We start from the raw sequence: 25,777 nt of genomic DNA, 5'->3' as shown, positions 1-25,777 counted from the left end.
TATTTTCTTACTGCTGTTCCCTGACTGCAGCTTGTCTTCCAAATCACTGGTGCTTTGCTGGTGGCTGTCAAATTCTAATCCAAAACTTTCCAAACGCTCATGTACTGCTTCCACTGTAGTTTCTTATTAAGGGTGACCTCCATTGCCACGATAACCTCTACTGTAATTTCTGCTGACCATGCAGAGTTGACCAACTGGCGAACCATGTGGAGCTGACCGACTGGCGAAAAGGACGATGTTGTTCAGCTATCTTGACAAATGCCAATAGCTTGTCTTTTTTTTTTTTTTTTTTGCAGTTTTGAAGCCATTCTTCTGAACCACCATCTCTAATCACTGAAGTTCCTCTGGTAGGGGTGCTTCCAAGCAGTATTAGGCAGTTTAAATCTTTACACTAAGGGGAATAGTGGAATTTGAGGGGAAGTTTAGGAGCTCTGCTTCTCAGAACCTGCATCTGTTCATGGCACCATGTGACTGACAATGTTTTTAATGATGATGCAAATATTCTTTGGCATTTTTAGCCACATATCTCAAATAACACTAATCAAGTGCCATGTTTAAACATGTTTAATAACTTCAAGCAATAGAGAACAATTAATTTACAAGCTTAATTTCAAAACGGTATTGAATCATTAATTCTCCACAAAATAGCACTGGTCATTCTTCTCAACACTGAAGAGATACAAGGAGATAAAAAAGGGTAAAATCTTAAAGGCTCTCTATTTCAGTTCTTACAGTAACTGAAGATTCTTAAGACATGACTTTTGATCCAATTCCTTTTAATTTAGAGTGATAATTGTTATAAAAAAGAATAATAGATAGACACATCAACAGCCAATCATACAATTACACCTAGAAGAAGTGAAAACCTCTTACTGCATCAGGCACGAAATTGGAATAAATTAAATCATGTTATATAAGAACATCAGCAAAGAACATTGGCATGCTCTAAATTGTTTGCTTTAATAGTGACATAAAAGTGGATTTTTCCATTATAAATGATATTACTGATTGGTTTCATTTGATGATTAACCTATTGAGCCTAATTCTGTAACAGGGTGCCATGGGAAACTACCTACCTAAGTACTATTTTATAAAGACAAGTAGGTGTCTACTTGCCTTTCTAAAATATTAGTGTACGCGGCAGAGAAAGCACCTGGAATGTACATGCACTCACTCACATCTGTGAGAGTTGGTGTAAACGAAGGCGTATACTTTACACATGTATGCACATAGATTAAGGCATTTTACAATCTACTCGTATATGCTAACTCTGCCCACACTGCACCTAAACTCCGCCCTTGTGCACGCCCACTGGCAAAGTACTCACTTTGATGACACTGAATGTACTTTGTCACCAGTTAGTATAAGAGGTCATTTACCTCAATTACCTCATATGTGACCAAGTACATGCAAAAATTACCTCCAAGGGGGTAATTTCCAAAATGCATCTGTTCTAAGCAGGCAAAGTATGAATGTATGTGCCTTTCTGAAATGGGCTCCTCTAAAAATCCTTCACAAAGTTCCACCTGTTCCAAGACAGTTGTAAATGTGTGCATGTACTTTATGCAAGTATTTCTAAACATCACAACTCCATCCCTGCCACACCCAAAGTAGAGGGTCCATCTCGTAAAAGCTGGCGCTCTTTCTGTGTGCGTACTTTTTATATGTGTATATCCCCATACAACTTTACAACAGCCATTTTCCTCATGTAAAATACAGAAGGAAAATGTCATTTAGCCAAAATACCAGTACCTTCCCTTTGGGAAGAGGTAATTCAAATTGATTATTGTTCATTTCCATTCCAAAAATTTAAATTTACAAGAAATCAATAAAGGCTTAAAATACCTTTGTAAAAGTAAAAGAAACGACATCAGTACCACAGTGTTTTCTAGACTACAGATGTTTATGGCAGAAACCATTAAACCCTTAGGGTCCTGTTTACTAAGCTGCGCTAGAGGCGTGCTAGCGTTTTTAGCACACGCTGTTTAGATGCCCATAATATTCCTATGGGCATCTACACGGTTAGTTGCACTAATTTTTAGCACCCACTAAAAACACTAGCACACCTTAGTACCTTCATTCCAATGAGACTGAGAAGTATCGTTTCATGTTTTAGGAATGCAAATCCAATGCTCACTTAAAATGTGCCGCACATCATCAATCCATTTAAAAATAATAAGGCTTTATGACCACTCTGTCTCTCTACCACCAGCCAACAGTCAGGTAGCGCTGTGAGGGAACCCAAGATCAAAGTCCAGAATCCTCAAGTATCACATCAAAGAAAACCTCTGAGTAAGAGAGCACAGAGTACTGAGAAAATCAAACCACAGCAAGCATAAAATCCATGCAGTCTTCGATCTCCTTTTACAAACTTACCCTTCTTTTGATGCCTCTAAAAGAAGGAATTCTGGGCTTCCCACATGTTACGGCACTCAAATAATAACGTAGTGATTCACTGGAGAATGTGGGTGACTGGGAGCCACTAGGAGTACTGAATGCATAGGAACTAGCAGGAGGGAGGGGCAAGGATTGTGGCTAATATTGAAATAAAGAAAGAGGGTGCAGGGAAGCCAGATAACAGGAAATGAATTAACAAATACCTCTGAGTAAGAAATGCATGAAGCTCAACACAAAACACTCATAGCAATAAGTGACTCAGGGAATGGGTGCAATGCCAGCCCTGCACAAAATCCATAACAGAATCTACATGAAAAGCAATACCTTCAAATTGCTAACAAAGGAAGTTTGATTACATAACGCTCAAAGTCTTATCTATTGGGTCAGCCACAGATACTTCCATGGCTATTAGAGGCACCTCAGAGTTTCAAGGTTGATACAAAGCTCTGTACTGCACCACTTGAGCAAGGGAATCATCCTTCAGACATTTTATAGTGAAACACCTTTTCAGTGCCAGAACTGATACAGCACCTGGGGCGCCATTGCGATAGCACAGCATGGCACCCCTTCCCCTCTCAACAGCGACTGGGAGAAAGCCCTAGTCCCAGCCATGTTGCTCTCTATTTTAAGGAAGCTCTCAGTACCGTCAAGAGTACTCGCTAGATTCTTTACAATAACTTTTCTATTTCTCTCTTGTCTAATTCAACTTTCCTCACCTTGTTCCCTAAAATAGTTTAGTTATTTGACACTTTTGTAAAATAAAAATGTGCATTTATTACTACTAGCCCCCTCATTTTAAAATTTCCTTCTGAGTTCACTCTTCAGAGTCATGTGATTGATCTGAAGTCTTTATGCCCTGGTTTGCTTAGGCCAGCGGTTCTCAACCTAGTCCTTGAGACACACCTAGCCAGTCAGATTTTCGGGATACTCACAATGAATATGAATGCGCTAGATCTGAATACAATGGAGGCTGCCAGGACCAGTTTTAGAGGAAGCAGGACAAGTGCCAGGGTCCTCTTGGTAAAGCATCAGGACATCTGGCATCAGAAATTTAGTTTCTGCCCTGGTTCCCATTTTTCTAACCCTGGGCTTGATGGCTGTAGTAATAAATTACACTGGGCCCAGCCAGCAATAACACAGCTGTAGGCCTTCCTGCCTCGGTCACATCTATGCACATGTATTGTACAGACCAACAGACACATGTCTAGTGTGATAGTTACCTTAAGAATTTCCTTTAGGGGTAGGATAAAGAAACAGCTTCTCAAATTTAAGGAATGTAATAAAATATAGGTGATACGCCTCTACAGCATTTTAGCTCTTGATGTACAGTCTCCCACGGTCATCCACTTTTTATTTCATCATTACAGAGAAGATACTGGTGTTCCAAATATTTGGAAATTCTTCTAGCTTTATCCATTACATGGCCATTTTGAATAATTCGCATTGATTGCCATATACGCAGGCAATTTTAGCCTGCGTACACTGCAGTGAATTTTCTAAAGGAAATCGCTTACCTTGTTTTGCTTTGAAAATTAGAACCCAAAATGTATGCACGCTAGAGGCGTGTGTGCTCTGCCCTGGGGAATAGTGCTGGTGGCTAAGCGAGGTGTAAAATAGCACATGGACCTTTCCAAAGTGAATGAGTGCACGCTCTTCCACTACCCCAGTCTAAGCAAAGCCTGGGGAGTGTCTCTTTTTGACCCAGGAAAAAGCAGGCACTCTCTGGAAGCCACATTTCCTTTTAGCCAGGCAGAGGAACAACATTTAGAGGTCCTTTTACTAAGCCGCGTAGCCAACTACACGCGTCAATTTTAAGTTACTGCCTGGCTACCACTTGACCCTTTTGGTACTTTCATTTTTGACACTATTCCGTTACGTGCGCTGGAAAATATTTTTATTTTCTGGCGCGCGGGCAGTAATCAGGTGGTAATTGGCATTTTACGCGTGTAGACCATTAACGCCTGGTTACCGTGTGAGACCTTACTGCTATGTCAATGGCTGGCGGTAAGGTCTCAGACTCAAAATAGAAGCGCAGCAATTTTCATTTTGCCGCACATTCATTTTTGGCAAAAATTTGAAAAAGGCATTTTTTACAGGTGCGCTGAAAAATGATTTTACGCGCTCTCAAAACACGCGTCTACACTACCGCAAGCCATTTTTCAGCACACCTTTGTAAAAGGGCCCCTTAGACAAGCTGAAGTAAAACTGCCCCTCCACAAAGCTATAGAAGTTAGGCTGCTGCTATGCTGAATTTTATTCAAACCCCAAAGCATACAGCATATTGATTTGTGTAAAATCTGAGTAAAGCAAAAAAAGAACTAAGTCTTCAGTGGCACTTTGGCTAACAGGTGGTGTGACTATAATACGTAGGACACACCTTGCTTTCCTCCCGCTCCCCCTCTCCCTTTATAAAAAGAGAAAGACCAGGAAAAAAAGCAGTGCAACCATGCAACATCTAGAAATTTCTAGTTGCCTTCCTATCATGGTAGCTGCACTTTGAGAGCTGCTCTCTATTGCAGTTTAGCATGGGATGGGAGGATCAGCAGGAGCTGAAAGGAATCAAGAGGCATGCAGAAAAGAAAGGGACAAAGGGCTTCGTTTTCAGCCTATGAAGGTGAACAGTGTTGTATAATAATGTTATAAAATCCTCTGTGCACATTTCCAATTAGAGGACTTTTACTTAGCTCTGTTGCAACACATTTTTAATAAAACTGATAAAGGAAAACGGATTAAGTCACCTTTCTAAGCATCTACTTCATCCTCATCAGGGACAGGTTATTTTGAAGGCGCTACTTCAATTTCTTTCTTATTTCTCAGAAATATGATAAAGGGATGGTAAAGAGCATGTGTTTATACCACCAGTAAAAGCAGTTCAGTTTTCAACAACTTGCAAAAGATATTTCTCTGGAGAGACCGTTCCCTTTTTTTATGGAATGAACTGCCGCTAGAATTAAAATCTGAACAGAATTCTCTCATTTTGGAGCCCTTTTACTAAGCTGTGTTGCCAAATGGGCTTAGCACATTCTAACGTGGATCTTTCCTGTGCGCTAAACCCATTTGCAGTATGGCCATAAGAGAGACATTTTTCTATTTCTTGAGGGGCCCTTTTACTAAGCCGCTTAGGAGCGTATGTGTGCCCAATGCGCGCCAATTCGGAACTACCGCCCAGTTACCACGTGGCCCAGGCAGTAATTTCATTTTTTATGCGCGCTGGAAAATATATTTTATTTTCTGGTGCACAGCGCTAACCAGGCAGTAATCGGCATTGTACACATGTAGACGATTACCGCCCGGTTAACGCGTGAGCCCTTACTACTAAGTGAATGGGTGGCGGTAAGGTCTCAGACCCAAAATGGATGCGCGCCAATTTTCATTATGCCACACATCCATTTTTGCCCCCCCCCCCCCCCAACCAAAAGCCATTTTTACAGGTGCACTGAAAAATGGATCCGTGCACGTCCAAAACACACGCCTACATTAGCATAGGCCATTTTTCAGCGCACCTTAGTAAAAGGACCCCTGAGTTTCTGGTCATGCACTAACATTAGCATTAGCCTGAAGCCATTTTAAAAACTTACATGGGAGCACTTACCATCTCATATATAAGAGACAGGGTATAATCAATCACATTATCAAATATAATGTCCCATTAATATAGCATGTCAAGCAGGAGGACACTCAACTATAACAATTGTATAATGAAAAAATGATGGGGAAAAAAAAGACCTCAAGAGAAAAAAGGCTTGGCAATCAGTATATAAAGAAAATATTGCCAGCACTTACCAATCGTCAGTCAAAAAACTTCATCAAAAACAGAAACTCTCACACAAAGTCCTCCAAACTCATCACAATAACTTAGTATATTAGAGCATATCCAGCCATAAATATTCATGAAGTATATAATAACATTGGTCTCAGACATGATTTAACTGACTAGGTGAAACCATAAACTTGTCCACAGTTTATAATCCAAATCACAACAGGAGTTCCCTGTTTCACAAATCACCATTTACTGCCTCAGGGGAAGACCAGAGCTCACTTCTTTGCAATATCCACGGCTCACAAATGTGTGAAAGTTTCTATTTTTGATGGAGCTTTTTTTTAACCGATAAGTGATAACTGCTGGCAATATTTTCTTTATATACTGACCAGGGGCGTATCTGAACTGCGGCGGTAGGGGGGGCCAGGGCCAGAGTGAGGGGGCACATTATAGCCCCCCCCCCGCCGCCGCCGCCATTGCCAACCCTCCCCCTCCGTTGCTCGCCTACCTTCGCTGGCGGGGGACCCCAACCCCCGCCAGCCGAGGTCCGTGTCCTCCTGCCCCTGCCGGCTGCCTTTAAAGAATTCCGTCAGCTGGCGGGGGACCCCCAACCCCCGCCAGCCAAGCCGAGGTCCTTTCATTTTTCCACCGAAGCTGGCGCCGACGAAAGTTTCTTTTGAGTCTGACGTCGCTGCACGTTGTACGTGCAGGACGTCAGACTCAGAAACAGAATGAAGCTGTCTATGCATGTCTATGCTGCGCTGTTCTATGCATGCGCGGCACGTCGGTCACTCTTCATTTATATAGTAGGATTACCACACCTTTGTTCTCCCAAGGTCTTTTTTTTTTTTTCTCTCCATCATTTTTTAATTATACAATTATTACAGTCGAGTGTCCTCCTGCATGACTTGATAGGACAATATATTTCATATGTGAGCACTTACCGCCACCCATTTAAGAGACACTAAGAGGGGCATAATCGAACGGGGTGCCCAAGTTTTCCTGAGGGTGTCCTCGCAGGATGTCCTCACGAAGGAGTGGGGAAACCCGTATTATCGAAACAAGATGGGCGTCCATCTTTTGTTTCAATAATACGGTCGAGAACGCCCAAATCTCAACATTTAGGTCGACCTTAGACATGGTCATCCCCAGTTTTCAGCGATAATGGAAACCGAGGATGCCTATCTCAGAAACGACCAAATCCAAGCCATTTGGCCGTGGGAGGAGCCAGCATTCGTAGTGCACTGGTCCTCCTCACATGCCAGGACACCAACCGGGCACCCTAGGGGGCACTGCAGTGTACTTCACAAATTGCTCCCAGGTGCATAGCTCCCTTACCTTGTGTGCTGAGCCCCCCTCCAAACCCACTTCCACAACTGTACAACACTACCATAGCCCTAAGGGGTGAAGGGGGGCACCTACATGTGGGTACAGTGGGTTTCTGGTGGGTTTTGAAGGGCTCACATTTACCACCACAAGTGTTATCAGGTGGGGGGGGGGGGGGGGGGGAAATGGGCCTGGGTCCGCCTACCTGAAGTGCACTGCACCCACTAAAACTGCTCCAGGGACCTGCATACTGCTGTCAGGGAGCTGGATATGACATTTGAGGCTGGCAAAAAATATTTTTAAAGGTTTTTTTTTTTATGGTGGGAGGGGGTTAGTGACCACTGGGGGAGTAAGGGGAGCTCATCCCATATTCCCTCTGGTGGTCATCTGGTCAGTTTGGGCACCTTTTTGAGGCTTGGTCACAAGAAAAAATGGACCAAGTAAAGTCGGCCAAGTGCTCGTCAGGGATGCCCTTCTTTTTTCCATTATCGGCCGAGGACGCCCATGTGTTAGGCACGCCCCAGTCCCGCCTTCGCTATGCTCCCGACACGCCCCCGTGAACTTTGATACCTGTTTCTGTCAATCGTGCTAGGAAGATATCATGATCCACAGTGTCAAAAGCTGCTGATAAATCTAGCAGTACTAACATCGAGGCGAATCCGTCTCGGTTTCTGTGAAGATCATCTAGTAGGGATACGAGGACCGTTTCTGTTCCATAACCGGGCCTGAATCCAGATTGACATGGATCTAGCCAGTTACTCTTTTCTAGCCATTCATTAAGTTGAACACAGACTGCTTGTTCTATGAGTTTCCCTAGAAATGGGATGTTGGATACTGGCCTGTAACTTTCAAGTTTGTCCTGGTCAAGGTTGTTTTTCTTCAGCAGAGGGCGAACCGCTGCCCTTTTTAATGCTGTTGGTAGTTGCCCATTAGAAAGAGAGGTGTTCACAATTTTTGTGGCGCCTTCTATAGGGCCCATACTTGCCTGCAGCACTATCTTTGATGGGCAGGGATCGAGGGAGCAGGTAGTTGGTCGAAGGTCTCTTAGGAGTTTGTCAAGGCTCTCCTCTGTCATTAGGTTAAAAGTGTTCCATCTGTCTCTGTTAGGAGGGAGCAAGTTTGTGTACCCCTGGTTGACTGGTTGGTCACTGGATGGGATTGCCTGTAAATCCTGGTGGAGACTTTTAATTTTGTTGGCAAAGTATGCAGCAAAATCACTGCAATTCAGTTTAGACTGGGCAGGCTGGTTCTGTTGTGGGGGCTGCAGTAGGCTGTTTACTATACTGAACAACTGCTTGGTTGAATTGGCAGCCTGTGCAATGCATTGAGAGAAATACTGTTTTTTGGTTGCTGTTAATGCTTGGCGGTACTTTGCCATGTGCTTCCTACAGTTTAGTCTGTCTTCGTCCAGGCGAGATTTGCGCCATCTCCTTTCCAGTTTTCGTCCTTCACGTTTAAGGATCCGAAGTTCTGGAGAAAACCAAGGTGAGCGTTTGTGAGTGGGGCATAAGATCTTTTTTAGTGGTGCTGTTTTCTCTAAGGTCTTGGCTAAGTGTGTATTCCAGATGAGAACTTGTTCTGACACTGTTGTCTTTTCATCTACATGTGGATAGTCCAAGGCCTCTAGGAAATTCTCAGCGGTCAGCTTTTTTTTCTCTCTGATCTCCTTCCAAACTCTGGGAAGTGCCATTTGTTTCAGGTGGTCACTTAGGGAGAATTTGATTAGAAAATGGTCTGACCATGATAGGGATGTTATTTCAATTCTGTTATCCCAGAATTCTGAGATATCCACCCCTTTGTAGAACACCAGGTCTAGTATGTGACCCTTTTCGTGGGTTGGAGAATTGATCACCTGTGTAAATCCTAGTGCTGTCATCGTGTCCAGAAAGGCAGCTGTGGTGGTATCTGGGGTTTTGATGTGTAGATTGAAGACTCCCATGATCACCAACCTAGGGTAATTCAGGGTCACTTTAGTAATCAGGTCTAGGAGTTCTTGCACAGATAATGTGTTGTTACGAGGTGCTCTGTATACCATGAGCAGCCAGATTGGCTTCTCCTCTTCAAGTTGGATTAAAAGAGATTCTGATCCATGTAGCTGGGGGATGGAGTTACTGAGTTCTAGTTGTTGAGATACCCTTGCCCCTTCCAGTCTGGCAAAAGTTCTTCCAAAGCTTGTGGCTCAAGACAAGCTCCTGAGAGAGTGTGTGCTCCAATTTGTGCAGCTTTCTCCACCAGACAAATTTCAACTGCTTCTATCTGATGTGTTAACTGCATATCCTGTTATGGAGCGAGAAATGGGCATGGACAACACTTTGCAGTCTGCACACTGTAATTTACCACACGCTTTCACCAGGATAAATAGCCATGGATGCAACTACCGCCCCCTGGATACAAGGTTGGATTTTTTTGTGCGGTAACTAAATGGGAAGATGCTAGGTGCCCCCAACAGTTACAATACTGGCTTTGCAGTTACCGTGTATTAATTTTTGCACACTAATGCACAGTAACTGCAAAACTTTATTGCACTTTAAAAGGCTGGAAAGCAGATTCTAACATTCTTACAGGCCCTTCCTACTACAGGATCTCTTACCATTCTTAACAAAGGCAATAAATAGAAATAAATCAAAACACAGAAAATAAAAGATAATCAAATAGAAAAGGTATCATCTTATTTTATTCTCTATGCTTTGATTTATTACCTTTAAAAGTGGAGTAACACAGATACCACACACTTAAACGAAGGCAACAAAACTCATGCTTTCTGTAGTTGCCACTAAATTTTAAGAGGCACAAAAATTCAAAACAGCAATCTGGACCATCAATGAGACTTCCATAGTCAGACCATAAGGCAGTTATACTGAGAACACACAACCTTGCTCCTCAAGTGCTAAAAACGCAAATCAACAAGACAACATGATATCCAACTGCAAATATATTTCTCACAAGGAGTGGAAAGTAACTATACACTAATTAACACAACATATATACTACAAGACTTCAGTTAGTAAATTAAAATAGAAGGTAGAAGAAAATTCATCAGTAAATCACGGCTCCTCCCTCTCCTCACCAAGTTACCTCACTACAGGAGTATAGCCAGCACGGATTTTTAGAGGGGCCCAGGGATGGACTGAGGTGGGGGGGGGGGGGGCGGCAACACATTTAATCCCCCCACCACATTCCTTACCTTTGCTGTTGGGGATGCTCCATCCCCACCAGCCGATGAGATCCGCTGTCAGAACTACCCCAGTGCTGCCTTAGTAGGGTCAGCAGCCTCCCCTCCTGCAACCGACATTGGCACTCCTTGACCATACTCAGTTTATGTGCAAACTGAGCATGTGGGAGGAGTGCTGATGGCGGAAGAAAGGGAGACCACCAACGTCTTTCCTCCTGAGGCAGCACTGGGACAGTTCCGGTAGCGGATCTCATTGGCTGGTGGAGATTGTGCATCCACAACAGCCAGTCAAAAGGTATTCCAGTTGTGGAGGGGGCCTGAGCCAAAAGTGGGAGGGCAGGGCAGACCAGGCCCCTCCCATGGGTATGCCACTGCCTCTCACTCTTTTATTCGAAATTTATTCCGATATCAATCATTGGTTTCATCTAGTCTAGTCTATCTATAAAAGATACAAAATTGCATTTAATGTTTATAGTCCTTGGGATTCATTTTCTATTCTACTGTTCAATAAACTCATTAGGAACCACTTTGAAAATGATCAAACGTGAAAAGAACACAAGTCCAAAACAGGATAGATTGTAATCACTCACAAAACTGGGAGGATGTCTGTAGTGTGTTCATAGCAAAGTCTGAACAATTCAAATGTAATATCCATTAAACATGCAGAAGTCGATATTCAAAAGCACTTGAATGGATTATTTTGGCTATATAAAATCATTATCTTTATAATTTCTATCTAACTATGCTTCAAGGAATACTGGTATAAATGCTTTTAATACTCACTATCTAACTGTGTAATTCCCAGATACTGTGCTGGTTTCTTTTTAATTTGTAATCCGCTTGCAACTGCAAATGTATTAGCGGAATATAAATCTTGATATTAAGTTATGTTACAACCAAAATTATAATTATCCACTGAAAAGGGAGGCGGGATCTGGGGAATTCCAGGATCAGATACTCTAAAGGGTGTAACTTGTACATTTAGGTGGCGATATTCAGCTGCTAAGCATATAAAAGTTAGCCATCCAAGCAGCCTGCACAGATAGCAGGGATATCTGGAAAATCTAAGATGTTCTAACGTATACATAATATTCAACAGTGCTATGTAAATAGATAGCACTGTGGAAAATACATATGATTTCAAACTGTCTTTAACTTAACTGTCTTTACTTGAGGTCAATATTCATACATGAATACATGAGCATGCAGAGATGGAACGCACTACCCAGAGACCTGAAAACAATCAACGAAACAAATATCTTTCGCAAATCTCTGAAGACTTATTTCTTCAACAAGGCCTACAATGAGAACCTACAACCCCACTAATCCACTTAACCAACCCATTCAGTTATGAAAGACCACCTCCTATAATTAACCTAATAAATCCCTTCCTCCTCCTTTCTTCCCTTAATTAATCTCTTCACAATACTCACTGTACCTAACATATTGGAATAACTATGTTAACAATACTATGTAAGCCACATTGAGTCTGCAAATAGGTGGGATAATGTGGGATACAAATGCAATAAATAAATAAGTCATGCAGTCCAATGGAAAATTTCAAATGCATAACTGAATATTGACCTCAAGTAATTTAACGATTTCAGAAAACACCCATTGTCAAAGTAGTTCCTTAATGTGCAATGTCTGGACCAGTCTTTTCATAAAAATTGCAGCGTATGAAAGTCTTCATTAGGCATAAAGCAGTAGGGCAAAGGAATGAATAGGTTTTACCTTTGGTTTCTTTCCAAAAAGCCACAGCTTGCCTTTTGCCTTGCCCACAGTAGACTTGGGGTCGCCTCTCATTCCTTCTTGTTTTGGTGTACTGATGGTTCCGTCAGAAACAGCTCGGTAGATATGCTGGCTATAATCTTCAAAGGGAAAATCTCCGGGCGGCTCAAAGCCAGATTTAAATGAGTCCACCACTATTTGAGAGTCCTGATTACACAGCAAAAAATTCTGATAAGGATAAATATATACTCAAAGGATACAAGAATGTAACTATATTGGCAAGCTTTTAGGTATTGTGTACTGCAATCTTGTATTGCTGTTTTGTTCAATATTCAGTCCAGGGCCTTTGTTGTGGGACACTGGGCTTTGCTGACAGCAATCTTCCATTACCAACAGAGAGTATAAGAATGCAAACTCATTTTCAAATGGAAACCCCCTGTAGGGTTTCCTTTTGAAAATCTGACCTGCAAAATCCACAGGTACAGCGTATGTTGTACTCATAGACTTTGAACCTGCTAAGTCCACGAATTAAGTACACATGTTAAAATTAAATGTTTATACACTACTACTACTACTATTTAGCATTTCTCTAGCGCTACAAGGCATACGCAGCGCTGCACAAACATAGAAGAAAGACAGTCCCTGCTCAAAGAGCTTACAATCTATTAGACAAAAAAATAAATAAAGTAAGCAAATCAAATCAATTAATGTGAACGGGAAGGAAGAGAGGAGGGTAGGTGGAGGCGAGTGGTTACAAGTGGTTACGAGTCAAAAGCAATGTTAAAGAGGTGGGCTTTCAGTCTAGATTTAAAGGTGGCCAAGGATGGGGCAAGACGTACGGGCTCAGGAAGTTTATTCCAGGCGTAGGGTGCAGCGAGACAGAAGGCGCGAAGTCTGGAGTTGGCAGTAGTGGAGAAGGGAACAGATAAGAAGGATTTATCCATGGAGCGGAGTGCACAGGAAGGGGTGTAGGGAAGGACGAGTGTGGAGAGATACTGGGGAGCAGCAGAGTGAGTACATTTATAGGTTAGTAGAAGAAGTTTGAACAGGATGCGAAAACGGATAGGGAGCCAGTGAAGGGTCTTCAGGAGAGGGGTAGTACGAGTAAAGTGACCCTGGCGGAAGTCGAGACGGGCAGCAGAGTTTTGAACTGACTGGAGAGGGGAGAGGTGACTAAGTGGGAGGCCAGCAAGAAGCAGATTGCAGTAGTCTAAACGAGAGGTGACAAGGGTGTGGATGAGGGTTTTGGTAGAGTGCTCAGAAAGAAAGGGGCGGATTTTACGGATGTTGTAAAGAAAGAAACGACAGGTCTTGGCAATCTGCTGGATATGAGCAGAGAAGGAGAGAGAAGAGTCAAAGATGACCCCAAGGTTTCGAGCTGAGGAGACAGGGAGAATGAGAGAGCCATCTCCCAGGAAAATCAAATTACTTACTTGTGTAAATGGTGTTCTTCATGGACTGTATAATCAGCCTTACAAAAGCGGGCAATGCCATGCAATGATACCAGAAGATTGGAGGGTGGCCAATGTAACACCCATTTTTAAAAAAGGTTCCAGGGGAGATCCGGGAAATTATAGACCAGTGAGTCTGACGTCGGTGCCGGGGAAAATGGTAGAGGCTATTATTAAAAACAAAATTACAGAGCACATCCAAGGACATGGATTACTGAGACCGAGTCAGCACGGCTTTTGTGTGGGGAAATCTTGCCTGACCAATTTACTTCAATTCTTTGAAGGAGTAAACAAACACGTGGACAAAGGGGAGCCAGTTGATATTGTGTATCTGGATTTTCAAAAGACGTTTGACAAGGTACCTCATGAAAGGCTACAGAGGAAATTGGAGGGTCATGGGATAGGAGGAAAAGTCCTATTGTGGATTAAAAACTGGTTGAAGGATAGGAAACAGAGAGTGGGGTTAAATGGGCAGTATTCACAATGGAGAAGGGTAGTTAGTGGGGTTCCTCAGGGGTCTGTGCTAGGACCGCTGCTTTTTAATATATTTATAAATGATTTAGAGATGGGAGTAACTAGCGAGGTAATTAAATTTGCTGATGACACAAAGTTATTCAAAGTCGTTAACTCGCGACAAGATTGTGAAAAATTACAGAAGGACCTTACGAGACTGGGAGACTGGGCGGCTAGATGGCAGATGATGTTTAATGTGAGCAAGTGCAAGGTGATGCATTTGGGAAAAAAGAACCCGCATTATGGCTACGTCATGCAAGGTTCCACGTTAGGAGTTAAGGACCAAGAAAGGGATCTGGGTGTCGTCGTCGATAATACACTGAAACCTTCTGCTCAGTGTGCTGCTGCGGCTCGGAAAGCGAATAGAATGTTGGGCATTATTAGGAAAGGTATGGAAAACAGGTGTGAGGATGTTATAATGCCGTTATATCGCTCCATGGTGCGACCGCACCTTGAGTATTGTGTTCAATTCTGGTCACCGCATCTCAAGAAAGATATAGTGGAACTGGAAAAGGTGCAGCGAAGGGCGACTAAAATGATAGCGGGGATGGACAACTTCCCTATGAAGAAAGACTAAGGAGGCTAGGACTTTTCAGCTTGGAGAAGAGACGGCTGAGGGGAGACATGATAGAGGTATATAAAATAATGAGTGGAGTGGAACAGGTGGATGTGAAGCGTCTGTTCACGCTTTCCAAAAATACTAGGACTAGGGGGCATGCGATGAAACTACAGTGTAGTAAATTTAAAACAAATCGGAGAAAAATTTTCTTCACCCAACGCGTAATTAAACTCTGGAATTTGTTGCCGGAGAGCATGGTGAAGGCGGTTAGCTTGGCTGAGTTTAAAAAGGGGTTAGACGGTTTCCTAAAGGACAAGTCCATAACCACTACTAAATGGACTTGGGAAAAATCCACAATTCCAGGAATAACATGTATAGAATGTTTGTATGTTTGGGAAGCTTGCCAGGTGCCCTTGGCCTGGATTGGTCGCTGTCGTGGATAGGATGCTGGGCTCGATGGACCTTGGTCTTTTCCCAGTGTGGCATTACTTATGTAAAGTATTTCCACAGCTGTCTGGAAAAGCCTAGAAATGCTTCCTACAGAGCACTGGCTTACTTAGTTCTTATATGTAGGTAGGCCAGAGAATACGTGTAGCTGATTATGATTATGGAGTGGAATAGAAGGCTGACAACTAGAGAAGCAGGAGTTCAAATCCTCGGTACAAATTTAGATTGTAAGTCCTCTTTGGACAGGCAGATACGTGTACATGATTGTAACTTGCCTTGAGCCCAGATTTGGAAAACACAAGTAATTAAATCTAAAAAGAAAAAAAATCCAAATTATCTTGCTGTCCAAGGTGAACATCTGTTACAGGTAAGCTACTTAGGTTTCTGAAAGTGAGAAGTAAGAAAATCAGCCACACAAGTGGGACTCCCTAGCTAACAGTTCTCTTTCCAAAAGAAAAAGAAGAAAACAACTATGAATATTTTGTTTTAAAAAGAACCCAAAATAGAAATGTGCCCTAGCAGAATGAAGTTGGGCTTACATCAGAAGGCTTTTCAGAAGAAGTTTGATAAAGCTTCTCATGAGAAACTCAAGAAACAAACCACTGTTGGAAAGGAGACATTGTCCTATTGTGGATTAGTAACTAGGTAAAAGGAAGAAACAGAGAGTGGGACCGTCTTCTCAATGGAGAGAAATGAATAATGGAGTGCCCGGGGATCAGTCTTTTTAGCAATGCATTCACCATCTTGAAAATTAAGCAATCACTGATGTGATCTCATCTGCAGATGAAACAAAATGATTCAGAAGTAGTTAAAAACATGAGCAGACTGAGGAAGAGGAAAAACTGCTGCAATGAATAACTGGGCATCTAAATTTATATGTGAACGAGGGCAACATGATGCATATATGGAAAAATAATCTCAACTATACATGCACAATGTTGAGTTTCATATTAGGCGTTACCACCCAGGAAAAGAACCTTACAGGTCTTTGTGAATGCTCTGAAATACTCAGCAGTAACAGGTCATTCAGAATTATTTGGAAAGGAATAAAGTGACATCTCTGTTTTAATCCACACCTTGAATGCTGTGGGCTTTTCTAGTTGCCGCATTTCAAAAAACAAATGCCAGAACTAGAAAAGCACTGGATAGAGCAACCAAAATGGTTAAGGGGATGGAACTGCATACTTGTAAATCAAAGTTAAACAGTTGAGGATTCTTCAACTTGCAGAAGAGATGACCAAAAGGAGATAATGCAGAAATGTGTAAAACTGTGTGATGTGGAATGAGCTATTAGGGAATAATTGTTTACACTTTCCAATAGTATGATGAATAGTGGGCTAGCCATGAAATGTACTAGTAGGGGGTTTAAATAAATTTAAGAGAGTATTTTTCAGTGAATATGCAATTAAGCTGTCAAAGAACATGGTCAAGGCCTGTAACATACAGTGACTTACAAAAGTCTTTCACATTCTTTTACATTTTTCACACACTGCTGCCTAAAAATTATAATTTAAAGAATGCATTAAAGCGAATGCTACATACCTGTAGAAGGTATTCTCCGAGGACAGCAGGCTGATTGTTCTCACTGATGGGTGACGTCCACGGCAGCCCCTCCAATCGGAATCTTCACTAGCAAAGTCCTTTGCTAGCCCTCGCGCGCATGCGCGGCCGTCTTCCCGCCCGAAACCGGCTCGAGCCGGCCAGTCCAGTATGTAGCAAGACAAAACTCTGAAGGGAAGACACAACTCCAAAGGGGAGGCGGGCGGGTTTGTGAGAACAATCAGCCTGCTGTCCTCGGAGAATACCTTCTACAGGTATGTAGCATTCGCTTTCTCCGAGGACAAGCAGGCTGCTTGTTCTCACTGATGGGGTATCCCTAGCCCCCAGGCTCACTCAAAACAACAACCATGGTCAATTGGGCCTCGCAACGGCGAGGACATAACAGAAATTGACCTAAAAAAATTTACCAACTAACTGAGAGTGTAGCCTGGAACAGAACAAACAGGGCCCTCGGGGGGTGGAGTTGGATCCTAAAGCCCAAACAGGTTCTGAAGAACTGACTGCCCGAACCGACTGTCGCGTCGGGTATCCTGCTGCAGGCAGTAATGGGATGTGAATGTGTGGACAGAAGCCCACGTCGCAGCTTTGCAAATTTCTTCAATGGAGGCTGACTTCAAGTGGGCTACCGACGCAGCCATGGCTCTAACATTATGAGCCGTGACATGACCCTCAAGAGCCAGCCCCGCCTGGGCGTAAGTGAAGGAAATGCAATCTGCTAGCCAATTGGATATGGTGCGTTTCCCTACAGCCACTCCCCTCCTATTGGGGTCAAAAGAAACAAACAATTGGGCGGACTGTCTGTGGGGCTGTGTCCGCTCCAAGTAGAAGGCCAATGCTCTCTTGCAGTCCAAAGTGTGCAGCTGACGTTCAGCAGGGCAGGAATGAGGACGGGGAAAGAATGTTGGCAAGACAATTGACTGGTTCAGATGGAACTCCGACACGACCTTTGGCAGAAACTTAGGGTGAGTACGGAGGACTACTCTGTTGTGATGAAATTTGGTGTAAGGGGCCTGGGCTACCAGGGCCTGAAGCTCACTGACTCTACGAGCTGAAGTAACTGCCACCAAGAAAATGACCTTCCAGGTCAAGTACTTCAGATGGCAGGAATTCAGTGGCTCAAAAGGAGGTTTCATCAGCTGGGTGAGAACGACATTGAGATCCCATGACACTGTAGGAGGCTTGACAGGGGGCTTTGACAAAAGCAAACCTCTCATAAAGCGAACAACTAAAGGCTGTCCTGAGATCGGCTTACCTTCCACATGGTAATGGTATGCACTGATTGCACTAAGGTGAACTCTTACAGAGTTGGTCTTGAGACCAGACTCAGACAAGTGCAGAAGGTATTCAAGCAGGGTCTGTGTAGGACAAGAGCGAGGGTCTAGGGCCTTGCTGTCACACCAGACGGCAAACCTCCTCCAATGAAAGAAGTAACTTCTCTTAGTGGAGTCTTTCCTGGAAGCAAGCAAGATGCGGGAGACACCCTCTGGCAGACCCAAAGAGGCAAAGTCTACGCCCTCAACATCCAGGCCGTGAGAGCCAGGGACCGGAGGTTGGGATGCAGAAGAGCCCCTTCGTCCTGCGTGATGAGGGTCGGAAAACACTCCAATCTCCACGGTTCTTCGGAGGATAACTCCAGAAGAAGAGGGAACCAGATCTGACGCGGCCAAAAAGGAGCAATCAGGATCATGGTGCCTCGGTCTTGCTTGAGTTTCAACAAAGTCTTCCCCACCAGAGGAATGGGAGGATAAGCATACAGCAGGCCCTCCCCCCAATCGAGGAGGAAGGCATCCGATGCCAGTCTGCCGGTGGCCTGAAGCCTGGAACAGAACTGAGGGACTTTGTGGTTTGCTCGAGATGCGAAGAGATCCACCAAGGGGGTGCCCCACGCTTGGAAGATCTGGCGCACCACTCGGGAGTTGAGCGACCACTCGTGAGGTTGCATAATCCTGCTCAACCTGTCGGCCAGACTGTTGTTTACGCCTGCCAAATATGTGGCTTGGAGCACCATGCCGTTCCGGCGAGCCCAGGTCCACATGCTGACGGCTTCCTGACACAGGGGGCGAGATCCGGTGCCCCCCTGCTTGTTTACATAATACATGGCAACCTGGTTGTCTGTCTGAATTTGAATAATTTGGTGGGACAGCCGATCTCTGAAAGCCTTCAGAGCGTTCCAGATCGCTCGTAACTCCAGAAGATTGATCTGTAGATCGCGTTCCTGGAGGGACCAGCTTCCTTGAGTGTGGAGCCCATCGACATGAGCTCCCCATCCCAGGAGAGACTCATCCGTGGTCAGCACTTTTTGTGGCTGAGGAATTTGGAAGGGACGTCCCAGAGTCAAATTGGTCCAAATCGTCCACCAATACAGGGATTCGAGAAAACTCGTGGACAGGTGGATCACGTCCTCTAGACCCCCAGCGGCCTGATACCACTGGGAGGCTAGGGTCCATTGAGCAGATCTCATGTGAAGGCGGGCCATGGGAGTCACATGAACTGTGGAGGCCATGTGGCCCAGCAATCTCAACATCTGCCGAGCTGTGATCTGCTGGGACGCTCGCACCCGGGAGACGAGGGACAACAAGTTGTTGGCTCTCGTCTCTGGGAGATAGGCGCGAGCCGTCCGAGAATCCAGCAGAGCTCCTATGAATTCGAGGTTCTGCACTGGAAGAAGATGGGACTTTGGGTAATTTATCACAAACCCCAGTAGCTCCAGAAGGCGAATAGTCATCTGCATGGACTGCAGGGCTCCTGCCTCGGACGTGCTCTTTACCAGCCAATCGTCGAGATATGGGAACACGTGTACTCCCAGCCTGCGAAGTGCCGCTGCTACCACAGCTAGGCACTTTGTGAACACCCTGGGCGCAGAGGCGAGCCCAAAGGGTAGCACACAGTACTGGAAGTGGCGTGTGCCCAACCGAAATCGCAGATACTGTCTGTGAGCTGGCAGTATCGGGATATGTGTGTAGGCATCCTTCAAGTCCAGAGAGCATAGCCAATCGTTTTGCTGAATCATGGGGAGAAGGGTGCCCAGGGAAAGCATCCTGAACTTTTCTTTTACGAGATATTTGTTCAGGGCCCTTAGGTCTAGGATGGGACGCATCCCCCCTGTTTTCTTTTCCACAAGGAAGTACCTGGAATAGAATCCCAGCCCTTCTTGCCCGGATGGCACGGGCTCGACCGCATTGGCGCTGAGAAGGGCGGAGAGTTCCTCTGCAAGTACCCTCTTGTGTTGGAAGCTGTAAGACTGAGCTCCCGGTGGACAATTTGGAGGTTTTGAGGTCAAATTGAGGGTGTACCCCTGCCGGACTATTTGCAGAACCCACTGATCGGAGGTTATGAGAGGCCACCTTTGGTGAAAAGCTTTCAACCTCCCTCCGACTGGCAGGTCGCCCGGCACGGACACTTGGATGTCGGCTATGCTCTGCTGGAGCCAGTCAAAAGCTCGCCCCTTGCTTTTGCTGGGGAGCCGCGGGGCCTTGCTGAGTCGCACGCTGCTGACGAGAGCGAGCGCGCTGGGGCTTAGCCTGGGCCGCAGGCTGTCGGGAAGGAGGATTGTACCTACGCTTGCCAGAAGAGTAGGGAACAGTCTTCCTTCCCCCGAAAAATCGTCTACCTGTAGAGGTAGAAGCTGAAGGCTGCCGGCGGGCGAATTTGTCGAATGCGGTGTCCCGCTGGTGGAGAGACTCTACCACCTGTTCGACTTTTTCGCCAAAAATGTTGTCCGCACGGCAAGGCGAGTCCGCAATCCGCTGCTGGATTCTATTCTCCAGGTCGGCGGCACGCAGCCATGAGAGCCTGCGCATCACCACACCTTGAGCAGCGGCCCTGGACGCAACATCAAAAGTGTCATAAACTCCTCTGGCCAGGAATTTTCTGCACGCCTTCAGCTGCCTGACCACCTCCTGAAAAGGCTTGGCTTGCTCAGGGGGAAGAGCATCAACCAAGCCCGCCAACTGCCGCACATTGTTCCGCATGTGTATGCTCGTGTAGAGCTGGTAAGACTGGATCTTGGACACGAGCATAGAGGAATGGTAGGCCTTCCTCCCAAAGGAGTCTAAGGTTCTAGCGTCCTTGCCCGGGGGCGCCGAAGCATGTTCCCTAGAACTCTTAGCCTTCTTTAGGGCCAAATCCACAACTCCAGAGTCGTGAGGCAACTGAGTGCGCATCAGCTCTGGGTCCCCATGGATCCGGTACTGGGACTCGATCTTCTTGGGAATGTGGGGATTAGTTAAGGGTTTCGTCCAGTTCGCAAGCAATGTCTTTTTTAGGACATGGTGCAAGGGAACGGTGGACGCTTCCTTAGGTGGAGAAGGATAGTCCAGGAGCTCAAACATTTCAGCCCTGGGCTCGTCCTCCACAACCACCGGGAAGGGGATGGCCGTAGACATCTCCCGGACAAAGGAAGCAAAAGACAGACTCTCGGGAGGAGAAAGCTGTCTTTCAGGAGAGGGAGTGGGATCAGAAGGAAGACCCTCAGACTCCTTGTCAGAGAAATATCTAGGATCTTCCTCTTCCTCCCACGAGGCCTCACCCTCGGTGTCAGACACAAGTTCACGAACCTGTGTCTGCAACCTCGCCCTGCTCGACTCAGTGGAGCCACGTCCACGATGGGGGCGTCGAGAGGTAGACTCCCTCGCCCGCATCGGCGAAGCTCCCTCCGCCGACGTAGTCGGGGAGCCTTCCTGGGAGGTGGCCGCTGCCGGCACCGCACGCGGGTACCGACGTCGGGGACCTCAACCTGGGCGATGGGCCAGCCGGCGCCACGCTCGACGGTACCGGAGGCGCAAGCACCGCCGGTACCGGAGGGGTAGGGCGCAACAGCTCTCCCAGAATCTCTGGGAGAACGGCCCGGAGGCTCTCGTTTAGAGCGGCTGCAGAGAAAGGCTGTGAGGTCGATGCAGGCGTCGACGTCAGGACCTGTTCCGGGCGAGGAGGCTGTTCCGGGCTGTCCAGAGTGGAGCGCATCGACACCTCTTGGACAGAGGGTGAGCGGTCCTCTCGGTGCCGATGCCTGCTGGGTGCCGAATCCCTCGGCGACCCAGAGCTCTCGGTGCCGACGCGGGGAGGAGACCGGTGTCGATGCTTCTTCGACTTCTTCCGAAGCATGTCACCGGAGCTCCCCGGCACCGACGAGGAGGACGTAGAATCCATCCGTCGCTTCCTCGGGGCCGAGGCCGAAGAAGGTCGGTCTCGGGGGGGCTGTACCGCAGGAGCCCTCAGGGTGGGAGGAGACCCACCCGAAGGCTCACCGCCACCAGCAGGGGAATGGACAGCCCTCACCTGCACTCCTGACGATGCACCACCGTCCGACGACATCAGCAGACGAGGTCCCGGTACCACCGGCGTCGATGCAGCTATCCGATGTCTCGGCGCCGATGCAGAGGCCCGATGCCTCGATGCACTCGATGCAAGGGCGGCCGAGGAAGATGGTCTGGACGCTGACGACGTCGATGCACTCGAAGATCCCGGTGCCGATGCCGACGAAGAGCCCGAGAACAAAACGTTCCACTGGGCTAGTCTCGCTACCTGAGTCCGCCTTTGAAGCAGGGAACACAGACTACAGTTCTGAGGGCGGTGCTCGGCCCCCAGACACTGAAGACACGACGAGTGTCGATCAGTGAGCGAGATAACCCGGGCGCACTGGGTGCACTTCTTGAAGCCGCTGGAAGGCTTCGATGTCATGGGCGGAAAAATCACGCCGGCGAAATCAAAGTCCGAAATGACGGAAAAAGAGCACCAAAAACTTTAGAGGGAGAAAATCTCGACCGAGGCCGAAAAGAGGCCTACCCCGACGACAAAAGAAAACTTATCGGGGCCAAAAGCTGGAAATACGGGGAGGATTGAAACGGAACCCGGTGGAGGGGTTCCGGAGCACTTCCCGAGTAGAAGAAAAGCTTTTCCGAAGAAAAAACACGTTCAACAATATGGACGCGCGAGGTCGACTCTCCGGGGCTCGACACGGCGAAAAATACGACCGTACCGAGTGCGGACAAAAGAAGACTGGCCGGCTCGAGCCGGTTTCGGGCGGGAAGACGGCCGCGCATGCGCGGTGCGCGAGGGCTAGCAAAGGACTTTGCTAGTGAAGATTCCGATTGGAGGGGCTGCCGTGGACGTCACCCATCAGTGAGAACAAGCAGCCTGCTTGTCCTCGGAGAAAATGGGTGTTTGTTTCATTGATCTAAATGTTAAACTTTCAATCTGTAAAGAGCAATCATTAAAAAAAATTAAAATAGTAATTAAGAATAAAAAAAACAAAAAGTCTTGATCGCATAAATCTTCACATCTTTGGTCAGAGGAAACCCAAATTAGCTCTATTTCCAGAATTGCCTTAATTAGGCCCATAATAAGTTATACAGAGCTCATAGGAGCTGAGTCGATTTAAATACTCCTGGATAAAGAATCAATCTGTTCTTGTTGTATGACATGAATTTGAATCAAAGGTCTAAAACACGGTAAAATTAGAATCATCATCTTTAGATCATGATTCCCCAGCTCCATGAGTCAACCACCAGGAATGCTCAGATTTGGAATCTGAAATTAAAAGAGTCGAGAAGGCCACAAACCTTTATTCAAGGGTCTTTCAACTGACACCAAGGCGATTGAATCAGTTGAACAGCCCAAAACACTTTCTTCTCTAAAGCTTTTCCAATTTGGCCCAGCACAGGTAACGCTAACGCCATGTCTCTGAGCCAAAAATCGAAACTGGAACTAAGCTGCTTGATGCCAGGGAAGCAATCTCGAGAACTGGTTCAGCTGGAATCTCAGATGATGTTAAGGTGCTTGGTACTGGCATCCAACTCTGTTGATGTTAGTCTTGAGGTTCCTTCTGCCCAGCTCTCTCAAAAGATCTCTAACTCCACCGAACGGTCTCGGTAGACAATGAGCAGAAGGAAAGTACTGATGGTGGATAACTGATCCTTAAAGGCTATTAAAGCAGCTCTAGGAGAATGAGATGCTTGCCTGACATAGCCACTTATGGTGATCCCAACCACTGTGCCCCCCAGGTCCTTGTGCTGCTGGAGAGAGAAGTTGATGTCCAGTGCATCACTCCTCAGACCTGAATTTGACTTTGAAGAACTTAAAGTCCTGGTGAAAACACAGGTGCTTAGAGTCTATCTGACAGTCTATCTGGCAGTCTACACAACTGTCATATCAAGCAGATTGGTGGTGGCAGGGTACCATCCCAAAATGGACACAGGGCGTAAAGAGGCTAGATACCCAGGCAATGGTCACTTTAATACTGGTGGCTATTTAGATTATTACAATGCTTTGTAGGAAAAGCGGTGTGTGTGAATCAAATGGGGGGGGGGGGGGGGGGGGGGGTGTTCTAGAGGGTGTAGTACAACCAGAAAGATGACCAGAGCTGTCTTGGGTAGATCATGTTATATGGCTGGCAGTTAGGACAGGGATAACAGCTGGGAAATGTGGATAAGAACAACAGAACAACCTGAATGGGTTAGTTAGCCATTTTCTACCATCATGTACACTGAGTATAAAAGGTTTACCAAACTAGCTGGCAGAATTCATTACTACTCAAAACCAAGTTAAATGCAGTAAAATTTGAATACTTATTGTGTCATCTATTTTAATTTATAAACAATTTGCTCTTGTACAGACAGCATTACACAAAAATTAGATAAAGCTTCAGTATTACTATATCTAAAACCAAGAAAAATCCCCACATTAACAGCTGTACTTACTCTGCGTTCATCAACTGACTTTGCTGCAAACACCATGCCTTCTAAACACTTGGAGACTATTGGAATAACTTTGCGTTCGGCGTCTGCAAATCCTTTATAGCACTCGCTAAGCTTGACAGTCCTTCGTTCATCCATTTCTTGGAGATGCTGTAAACAAGAAAAGAACATCAGGGGGGGAAATGTGACTGTGGTCACTGCATTTATGTGCAACTGTTCTTCAGATCAAGAACCACCTGCCCGTTCAGGCTTTGCGCTATAAAAGAATTACTGATTCCACTTAGGCTGCCATATCGTGGAATAATTATCGACTGATCTAAGGCAAACTCTCTTATATGCAGGCTTTCATAGAAAATTAAAATCTTTTTTGTTCAGTAAATATTCAGGATGAATTCTTCAGCTTAATATTACTCTATATTGAACCAATTTGTCACATTTTTATATTTGGCTTTTGAATTGATGTCTGCAAATTACTGTACTATCTTACTTGTATGTCTGATATCATTTGCTTGTAATCCACTTTAAGCCTCTCAGAAGGGAGCTGGTGTAATATAAATACGTGAATTGAATTGAATAGACTGCACTAGCTACAATCACAAGTTATTTCATTGCTGGAACCAGGCAACATGCTGTAAAATAGCACAAGGTACGTATTTCCTGGAATGTGGCAAATTCCCTAACTAGTACTTACCACGGTGTTCTATCATAAGGGAAAGTTATATCTGCTCCCCAGTATCTCTCCACACTCGTCCTTCCCTACACCCCTTCCCGTGCACTCCGCTCCATGGATAAATCCTTCTTATCTGTTCCCTTCTCCAGTACTGCCAACTCCAGACTTCGCGCCTTCTGTCTCGCTGCACCCTACGCCTGGAATAAACTTCCTGAGCCCCTACGTCTTGCCCCATCCTTGGCCACCTTTAAATCTAGACTGAAAACCCACCTCTTTAACATTGCTTTTGACTCGTAACCACTTGTAACCACTCGCCTCCACCTACCCTCCTCTCTTCCTTCCCGTTCACATTAATTGATTTGATTTGCTTACTTTATTTATTTTTTGTCTATTAGATTGTAAGCTCTTTGAGCAGGGACTGTCTTTCTTCTATGTTTGTACAGCGCTGCGTATGCCTTGTAGCGCTATAGAAATGCTAAATAGTAGTAGTAGTAGTA

At 45.5% G+C, this 25,777-nt stretch overlaps 1 protein-coding gene across 2 annotated transcripts in view; it reads right to left on the bottom strand.

Moving 5' to 3' along the window:
• FNBP1L (formin binding protein 1 like) overlaps window positions 1-25,777 on the bottom strand; it is a 250,502-nt gene that overhangs the window by 49,724 nt on the left and 175,001 nt on the right. For both annotated transcript variants that reach the window (XM_030205455.1, XM_030205454.1), the window contains exons 8-9: window positions 24,614-24,760; window positions 12,390-12,593 (exon numbers count right to left, since the gene is read on the bottom strand). In XM_030205455.1, the coding sequence (XP_030061315.1) occupies window positions 12,390-12,593; window positions 24,614-24,760 (351 nt within the window). The remainder of the gene's footprint in view (window positions 1-12,389; window positions 12,594-24,613; window positions 24,761-25,777) is intronic.

This window comes from Microcaecilia unicolor, chromosome 6, assembly GCF_901765095.1.
Source record: "Microcaecilia unicolor chromosome 6, aMicUni1.1, whole genome shotgun sequence".
NCBI lineage: Eukaryota > Metazoa > Chordata > Amphibia > Gymnophiona > Siphonopidae > Microcaecilia > Microcaecilia unicolor.
Note: the sequence above shows the minus strand (reverse complement) of the source record. Positions and strands in the feature narration are given on the sequence as shown.